Source organism: Berghia stephanieae, chromosome 5, assembly GCF_034508935.2.
Source record: "Berghia stephanieae isolate SIO BIC M18660-M18661 chromosome 5, UCSD_Bste_1.3, whole genome shotgun sequence".
Taxonomy (NCBI): domain Eukaryota; kingdom Metazoa; phylum Mollusca; class Gastropoda; order Nudibranchia; family Aeolidiidae; genus Berghia; species Berghia stephanieae.
The window spans coordinates 37,997,933-38,007,932 of record NC_088364.1 but is presented as its reverse complement, the minus strand read 5'-3'; the positions used below and the strand labels follow the sequence as shown (position 1 = coordinate 38,007,932).

At 35.7% G+C, this 10,000-nt stretch overlaps 1 protein-coding gene across 1 annotated transcript in view; it reads right to left on the bottom strand.

Annotated features, from left to right (window-relative positions):
* LOC144972876 (uncharacterized) overlaps positions 1 to 10,000 on the bottom strand; it is a 46,556-nt gene that overhangs the window by 28,205 nt on the left and 8,351 nt on the right. Inside the window, exon 2 of the mRNA XM_078914641.1 lies at positions 1,714 to 1,858. Within this exon, the coding sequence (XP_078770767.1) occupies positions 1,714 to 1,798 (85 nt within the window). The 5' untranslated portion in view covers positions 1,799 to 1,858. The remainder of the gene's footprint in view (positions 1 to 1,713; positions 1,859 to 10,000) is intronic.

The following is a 10,000-nucleotide window of genomic DNA, read 5'->3' as shown; positions in this document are numbered from 1 at the left end:
AATATGTATCTACTCCCAATTTTTGAAACATTAAACAATGAAAATCGCTGTTTGGTTAAAGCTTTAACTTTGTTAATAAATTTGTTTATTTTAACTTTGTTTAATAAATTATTTAATTTAATGGACGATTTTGTTTGAAAAAAATTAAACTTTGAACAACAATAACACAGGTTGTTGAAGAATGTAGCTTATGGAATTAAAAGCAGAGTATATATAGATCGCATACCCCACGGCTATTAAAAAAAAACTTGATCTTATTTTATTTTATTTTGGACAGAAAAAAAAATAATGATCCAAATAGCGGTAGATTTTGACCTTACCTCAACGTGCTCATATTACCAGGTCTGGTAATCGAACACAATTATTATGGACTTGGTTTAACATTGGTGTAATGGACAACATTTTGAGTTGATTTAAGAGCATTTTCGTTACAACAATGAGCCCATAACCATTTTTGGATTATCTGACATGCAAATTAGTACACGTCGAGTTACCTCAAACTTGTCAAAGAGTCTAAAATTTGAGAACTTGTCAAAGAGTCTAATATTTGAGAACTTGTCAAAGAGTCTAATATTTGAGACCACGTAGAAGCCTTGTGGTCAAGACTTTTTGTTAAGTTGGTGGAGAGAGGGGGGGGGGCAAAATAAGAAAATGTGTATTGTCGCTCATTATACAGCAGCAACACTTTTACGTAGCCCTCAAATCAATATCACTATTTATTGACCGCTTGCTCGCAAAACAATCCCATTCAGACATTCACGCCAGACGCTGAGGTTCAGACACCGGTCGCCATTCATTTTCTATCTGGTTTGTTTTGTTGATTTTGTACGTATTGTGAAAATGTTTCCGTCTGTTTGAAAACAAAAATTAAGAAATAGAGATCACCCTACCCCACTCCGGGGGGGGGGGGGGGGTTCTTTTATCTTATGCTTTAACATTGGTCCCAAGCAACATCCAAGATACATCGGTATGTAAACTCCATTTCTAAAATTATAACAGTGTTATTTTACATTTTGCGTTTCGGTATCAATTAGCTGGTTAAATGGGCAGTCTAAAAATTGATGATGCTTATTTATTCAAAGATAGTGAAATCTATCTTTTCTTCATATTGGCGTTTTGGAATTTTATTTTCAAAAATTATCAGACCACCTTGCACTATCGACTTCAAAAAGGCCGTGGCATATAATAAATATCACATAAACAATAGCTTATAATGATAATATAAGGAAATCCAGCATGACGTATACACTCACAATATTTAATGATTTCTCCTTACAGGCATTGACGCTGTTTTTAAATGTAATAACCTCACAATAGATTCTAACTATCTGATCATGTGATAGTTACGATTTAACGTTTACGGGTGTGTGTGCGTGTGTGTGTGTGTGTGTGTGCGTGTATATGTGTGTGTGTGTGTTGCCAAGACATCTTCAAAAATCAAACTGTAAACCGTTATGATCCATGAAATGCTTGACTTTTGCCCGGTTTAGAGTTTTCAGATTAGTTTACATTATTTTGTGTTCTTAGTTACAAGCTCCTTAGCAGCAATTGGTGAGTTCCAAGATATGTAAATATGCAATGTTTACATCTGACCTCCCGCCAGCACAAAGCACATTCATACCCATATTTTGACGAGCTAAAACAACAATTGTTTCACAACTTAAATCGTAGAACTCAAAGATATCTAGATAGTTCACTTCTGACTATACTCACATGTGGGATGGGTTGAGCACGCATAGTCCAGGGACAGAGGGCGCTCTGAAGGGTGAAAACTTGGGGGACAGTGAAAACAAAACATTAATATTTCTCTGGCCTCACTCGACGACAATAACACTTTGGTCAGTGAGACGTCCGGAATCTGCAGATGAATAGAAATAATATTTTGATGAAAATAATCTTAAAGAATGGATAATTAGATAACGTATGGGGTATGCTGACTTTCTGAGAAAATCAGAGTATAGGAGGACGGGAAAGCAATGACCACAAATCCAGCACCACTTGGTGATGAGATTTTTTTTTGAAAATTTGGACGAACGGGGTTATTTGAATGTGCAGCTATGTGGTCTTGCAGTATGACACTCGCCTTGGGATCTGAATGTCCTTGGTTCGAGTCCAGCTCTGAGCGGCGCATAGTTCTTAGCAAAGGGTCTTTATTCACATTCTCTCACCTTACTCAGGTGTAATATGAGTATCTAGTTGTTACAGCGCTGTCTTTGTCGAGAAAAAAAATTGTAAAATTATTACCTAACAGACGTTATATCTCGTCCTACAGTGTTGCTGTTGGCTAGGGAGCCCTTGTAAAGCGGTGTGAGCTCGTTTAGTGGATGTGGCGCAATTTGACAGAGTACGACAGTCAACTTGATTGACCAGATAACTGCCATGCACCGGAAAATCTCATATCTAAAAATTTGGCAAGAAACCCCGTCCTTCAAATATCGATTGATTTAAATGATCCTCATCTCAGCAAAAGCTCTCAAACCTGGTCAGAGACTTCGCGAAGTCCCAGGTTTGAGAGCTTTTTCCAAGATGAGAGTCATTTAACTCGATCCATAATTATTGACGGACGAGTTTACTGGCCAAAATTTTTAATACGAGTTTGTTTGTTTTTCCAGAGTACGGCGGTTAACTGGATAAAAGTCCTGCAAATCAAATGATCGATCCATAGTATAAAGCGCAGCTGGTGTGCGGTAGAATAGATCGCTACTTCTATTACATTATTATAACGTTTGAACGAGTTAATTGTTCGTCGTAAAAGCAAACTTATAATAGAGTTAATTAGATAATTGAAATACTATTTTTCTCATGTAGTCTTGTATGAGTGACACGTTGATAAGTTTCATTCAGGTTTCAAGATTCGAATACATATTTATTCAGTCATTTATTTTTTTACAATGTCCATTCATCATCGGGGATTCGGCGGGTCGTATGAAGTATGAAATTTCTTCATTGAAACTCAATACCCCTACCCCCCCCCCCCCCCCCCCCCCCACCACCTACAATATATCCTCCAACAATTAGAAACAAAAAAAAAGCAAAATTCATATAGACGTCTAGAATACATTTGAACATACTAACCGAAAGAGTATGAATACTGCAACCACCATTGAGTACAAACGATACAAGTTATTTTGCATTTTATTTTATTTGTTTTCCACGTTAATTTGTGTATTGTTGTGCTGACGAAGGGTTTGTAACCGAAACGTCCATTGTCTGTTTTGTTCCCATACGAAGCCTCTCCATTTTCACTCTTTCGTTAGTATTTTACGATCACCGGCTTCAGACAGCCCCTACCGTTTAATGCATTTTAACCCTCTCCTTATCGATTATATTCAGTATTTTTCCCAAAAAAAACAATAAAGTCATAACGACATTACTTAAAATACACACAGAAGGGATCTGCCGTTTATCTCGGTTTTTAAGTAATGTATTTATGTTTTTATTGTCTTTGTTGGCTGAAGAAGGGTTTTGAGTCCGAAACGTTCCGGTTTGGTATTTTGTTCTGTGTTGAAGCTGTTCTATTCATTTTTGTTTGTTTTTTTTTTACACGCAAATATTACACGTCAGGCAAATTATGTCACTGTTTGAAAAGGTCAGTTGGATCAAATAGGGAACAAAAGTGTGAGGTCAAAATACTGGTTCCAATCTTATTAGAAGAGTGAAAGGAGCCCACCGGAGGACTGGATATATACCTTATGCAGCTGATCGTTTGGCTTCAGAGTGATGCCATCTTATGTTCAGGTCAAAAGAAATGATGGTCGTCAATGAAGATTATATCATCCACGCTATTCTTCACTTCGTCAGCTGCCTATACGCCCTGCTCCTAAAATATCAAGATTCAATATGTAACCTATTCATTGTTAGTCCGAAGGATTGGTTACTCACTTCCAAAAAGTTTTGAACCGGAACAGAGCAAGGTGTGACGCCACGAGTTCTCTGCCCTATTGACGATTATAACGGAAAAAAGGTCTTGCAATTGATTGATATTCTTACGAAGTCATCCCACGATTCAATTTTCCAAGAATCGATAATCTATCAATATTCTTTTAAACTAAGGTTTTTAATGCCACTGTGTTTTTCTTTAACTAAGATTGATATCCCGCCGTGAGTAAGAGCATAATTCAAGGACTCAAATTTCTTCAACCAGATCTGCCTACAACTACGAACATTTCGTAAAATTACGAAAATTTGGTTCCAATTTCAGAACTTCATGAGCATTTCTAAATCAATAAAACTTATTGAAAATGAAAGATGATGAAAGTAACATAAGCTTTCGGATTCTGAAGTGTTACTTTAACCCTTGTCGTGGTCAATTGTTGATTTATTAAGTCAACTTTAGCGACTACTACATTTATCTAATAAAAGCTACACATTTTTTAACATGTTCAAATAGGCCGGTTTGCTTCAACCCACAGCGAGACTCGAACCCAGATAATGCAAGTCACAATCCGAGTGCCATACCACTAGACCAGAAAGACGTATTCCCGTCTCGTTTAAAAACTTTGTAAAAGCAGAATAAAACCTCAACCACATGTCCTTAACTCTCTCCTTACCGATCATTTTCAGTATTCTTCCAAAATACCAGGCTTACCCAGCAGAAAAAAAAAAGATTTTTAAAACTCAAACAAGCTCTCTACAAAACAACTTTATGTTCTTATTAATTAAACAAAGATAATTCTTCAAATTTTGTGATGTACAAAATAAATCTGAATAAGAAAAATGTGTATTATTGTGTCGTAACAAATGTGACGATTTTGCTGCAGGTGGTGAGGAGAGAGTTAATGGCACTTTGGTTTAACCCTTTCCTTACCACCTACAGCAATAGCGTAACATTTGTCACGACACAATATACAGTTTTTCTTTTTCAGATTTATTTTGTAAATCACAATGATCTTTGTTTAATCAATAAGAACACAAAGTTGTTTTGTAGAGAGATTGTTTGAGTTTTAAAATCAATGTTTCTGCTTGGTAAGCCTCCCATTTTGGGAAATACTGAAAATGGTCGGTAAGGAGAGAATTAATAAACAATAATAAATTCTCCAAAGCTCCATCTCAGTGTAAATCCAACATCTGTTCGACTCAACGACCACTCGTCTGAATTAAAATATAAATCTCCCACCAATCAAATCAATTTATTCTACCGTCTTAATAATGAACGTCTTGGATACGACAAACACCATTTCATTACGATGGCAATCAATGAATATACTAATTTTCAACATTAACATTCATAAATGGTAATCGAACTATGCTAATCAATCTAACATTACCCCTTTACATGCGGTGTTTGATCTTACTCTAATCTAGCATCATATCTTACGTTTCACTATTACAACTAGTACTACAACTAGTTCTTCTCTTTTCTTCTTCTTCTTCTTCTTCTTCTTCTTCTTCTTCTTCTTCTTCTTCTCTTCTTCTTCTTTCTTCTCTTCTTCTTCTTCCTTCTTCTTCTTCTTCTTCTCTTCTTCTTCTCTCTTCTTCTTCTTCTTCTTCTCTTCTTCTCTTCTTCTTCTTCTTCTCTTCTTCTTCTTCTTCTTCTTCTTCTTCTTCTTCTTCTTCTTCTCTTCTTCTTCTTCTTCTTCTTCTTCTTCTTCTTCTTCTTCTTCTTCTTCTTCTTCTTCTTCTTCTTCTTCTTCTTCTTCTTCTCTTCTTCTTCTTCTTCTTCTTCTTCTTCTTCTTCTTCTTCTTCTTCTTCCTTCTTCTTCTTCTTCTTCTTCTTCTTCTCTTCTTCTTCTTCTTCTTCTTCTTCTTCTTCTTCTTCTTCTTCTTCTTCTTCTTCTTCTTCTTCTTCTTCTTCTTCTTCTTCTTCTTCTTTCTTCTTCTTCTTCTTCTTCTTCTTCTTCTTCTTCTTCTTCTTCTTCTTCTTCTTCTTCTTCTTCTTCTTCTTCTTCTTCTTCTTCATCTTCTTCTTCTTCTTCTTCTTCTTCTTCTTCTTCTTCTTCTTCTTCCTTCTTCTTCTTCTTCTTCTTCTTCTTCTTCTTCTTCTTCTTCTTCTTCTTCTTCTTCTTCTTCTTCTCTTCTTCTCTTCTTCTTCTTCATCTTCTTCTTCTTCTTCTTCTTCTTCTTCTTCTTCTTCTTCTTCTTCTTCTTCTTCTTCTTCTTCTTCTTCTTCTTCTTCTTCTTCTTCTTCTTCTTCTTTTTCTTCTTCTACTACCACAACCATCACAATAACCACCAGCACACTGTCATTCAAAAGTATAATCTGCGTGCTACAGCGACGGGAATCGGACTGCATTCCTTACCAATCGCCTCAAACCGGTATTAAGTTGGAGTGAACAGAATGTCAATAAAGTAGTTTTATGACAAAAATGACCCCCCAAAAAAGTCTATATTTTGTCATATTCGGGAACTGTATCCATTGTCCTCGATATAACAAAAATATACAATGAACCAAATTTTAAAGTTTTTACTCTAAATTTGATCTGAGCATCCATACCGACATAAACCGTTTTCGGTGTGGTAGGGCACACTTCGGCCATCATAGAACAACTGATCGCCTATTGGTAACTGGGTTTGGTTTTGGTCTTTGTTTTGTTTTTTGTTTTTTGTTTTTGTTTTTTTTTGTTGTTGTTGTTATTGTGTTTTGTTTGTTTGTTTTTTGTTTTTTGTTTTTTTTTTTTTGTTATTTGTTTGTTTTTCGTTTATTGTTTGTTTTGTTTTTTTTTTGTTTTTTTTTGTTTTTTTTTTAATTGTTTTTTTTTTTATTATGTCTAGCTCTCCTGGAATTATTTTTTTTCCCCGGTATGCACCCCTTTGTCTTAAGATGTTCAGATTTGTTCAGTTACTCCTGTGTTGGTGAAAAACTGAAAAGTTTATGTCTGCCTTTAAAGACAGAAACAAAGATATGGGGGGAAATTATGGTTTGCCAAATTAAAATCAGCCGTTAAAGGGTTAACATTCTGAAATGCATATGATTACTTAAACTTTTTTTTAAAACAGCGACAATGTCGTCGTCGAGCTGTGACCATTCTTTGACAGATCGTGTGCACGCATATCTAATTAGGACATTCAAAGTAAAACTCACACCACACAACCAACTGCGAGATAAGGTGTGTCCTGATTTGTTGACACTATAAAATTGACACCTCATTAAGTGTTGAAAAATAAAAAATCTGAGATGATCGTTTATTACCATTGTCATATTTATAAGACGCGTTATTTCTTTCAATTTGGGAATAATAATGAATTTCATTTTGGTAATAATAATTATTTATTATCCATACACACGCACACACACACACACACACAGACACACACACAGACACACACGCACACACACACACAGACACACACACAGACACACACACACGCACACACACAGACACACACACACACACACACACACACATACCACACGCGTCGTTTAATAAATAAAGCTGTAGTGACGAATGTTTTAGCATCGTGATGATGAAAACGTGGTGTTGTTAACATAATTAATTCAGACAGAATAACATCAAGAAATTATTGATGATTATTAACAGTAACCAAAGACGTTATGTAAATTTATATATTTGTTATCGTTGTTTTAAAGCAAAATATGTTGTCTCAAATAATAGGTCACAGCATTATTTGAAATGTACCCATTTGCATAAATTCCCCTTGATATTGTTACTAAAGACAAAAACAGAAACACTGTTAATGATGAATTCAAGCATAACATTAATTTCAAAAATATTTATTAATAGATCGGGTGCGAGGTGGCCGAGTGAAATTCTTATAATTTCATATGGCTAACAGTTTTTCTTCAGTGTGCTTTTTTTTGTGAGTTTGACGGCAATGCTTTTAGGTCATTTCAGCGCCAGTAAAAATGATGATAAAGGGATAGTCAAAGTATTTTACATCCAGAGTTAACCCCGGTTAGTAAAAAGCTACTTTGTCTTTGATATCCTACATTACGGCCCATGAAGTAAAAATTTATCCAATTTTTTAGTAAAACCTGTGGCACTTTGCGTCACCTCTAACAATCCCAGCTTCTCAATCATTTTGACTGGAAAAAGGCGATAGAAAAAAAATGGACTGGCATCGGCCGATGTTCATATTTTTTTTTTAAAACTTGAGCATTTATATAGAGCAATATCCACTAAACATGCTCAAGGCGCTTTACAAAGTACCCCTAGCAGACAGCATCACTTAACATGGAGGACGAGTCACGACGCTTGTTAAGCGATATTCAATATAATTTTCTCACAGAGACAACGGTCGGGTACTCATTTTATACCTGAGTACGGTTAGAGAATATGAGTAAAAATTAAATAGCCTTTCCCAATTATTCAACTATGTGTCACTAAAAGAGGGACTCGAACCCTGGATCTTCCAGTCGAAAGGCGAGTGTCATACCACTAAGCCTGATAGCCGCACAATGATGTGAGTGCTCTAGCAATTGAGTTACAGGTACTCTTAAGATAAACATCCCCAGTTCTTGTTTTGTGCGTTTGCTTATTAGAAAAAAAAACATGTTATTGGCATAATAAAAAGAAGTTTTATCCGTTCACTACAAAACGAGACAAGAAGATTGGTCTGAACTGACCTCCCAGGCCCGAACTGGAAGATCGGAGGCATTGACCTAGATTTGTTTTGTTTGTTTTGTTTTGTTTTTTTGTTTTGTTTTTTTAGATAGTTTCTGACGATGTTTGGTAATGAAATAAAATAGACACTGGTACTGCTGCCCATGTGGACACTCAACTAAATATTCATGGAGTCAAGTTCAATAACGACTGTTTGTGGTGGGGTGGGGGGGGGGGGAATCATGGGGGATGGGAAGGAAAGGAGGCTGGGGTGGTGGGAGGGTGGAAATTTGGGTGGAATTCATTGTTTGTTTGTTTTGTTGTTTTTTTGGGGGTTTTTTTTTTTTTTTTTTTTTTTTTTTTTTTTTTTTTGGGGGGGGGGGGGGGGGTTGTTTGTCTTTCTTTTCTTGATTTGCTCTGGTTTGGTTTGTTTTTTTGTTTGTTGTTTTGGTTTGTTTTTTTGCTTTATATTTCTTTTTTTCTTTTTTATTATTTTTTTTTAGTTTATCATTATTATTATTTTTCATTCCTTTTCGGTTCTATTATGTTTTCTTTCTCATCCCATTAAATTTACCAATGTAAATTTAGTGTTTGCAGAATTCTTATCGCGCTTAGGGGATGAGGTACATTTTTTTCTCTACTTCTGTTTATTTGACCAATCAAAATGTGGTTTCCTTCAATACAACCATTGTTTCAAGGATTTGGATTTAGTTTTAAAACGAAAAAAGAAACAAAGCACCTTACAGGCGACTGCTAACTAAACCCGCGGTTCCGATACAACTCTTTTGTCATCATCTGAAAACATTTCCCTCACTAATGTTGTAAGGGTTAAAAAACAAAACTCTGATTCTTCGGAATATATAAATCAAATCATGTTGCTTGAGAGTGAATAATTCATGCCCTGCCATTTTGTCATTATAAGATTTTTAACATTCTTTTTTCTCGACGAAACACGATCCCTCCCATTTGACTGGGGAAGAAGGGCGACGGTCTCTGATTACTTTTATTCGATTCCAGCAAGAACAAAGCTTATTTCTAGAATTAGAGAGCTCCATTTACTCAACATTCATCTCACGCTTCAAACATTTGTCACACAAATACGGTTAGGGTAATGGATTCGATTGGGAAAACAAGGCAGTCTCGAGCAGCTTTAATATTTATAAATTATGTGATATGCAAGCTGTGTTGTGTTTCGTCTGAAAATGAAAGACCCTTGAAATCATTATACGTACGGCTTTGTTCTTTTTCATTAAAAGTATTTCAGGTTTGTTGATGAATGGGATTTATGTTATTAGATTTCATTATTCAATAATAGGATCTATAGAGATGACGATGCAGTGGTTAGACCACTATGCTATCAATGAAAAGATTGGGAGGGGAAGGCGCGGGGGGGGGGGGGGGGGGGGGTCGAAACTTGGAGTGTTGTTATTGGCTATTGGGCAAGGTATCTCGCGTTGAAATAAATTCAAGCGATATTGAGCGTCATGAGCGACAAATCG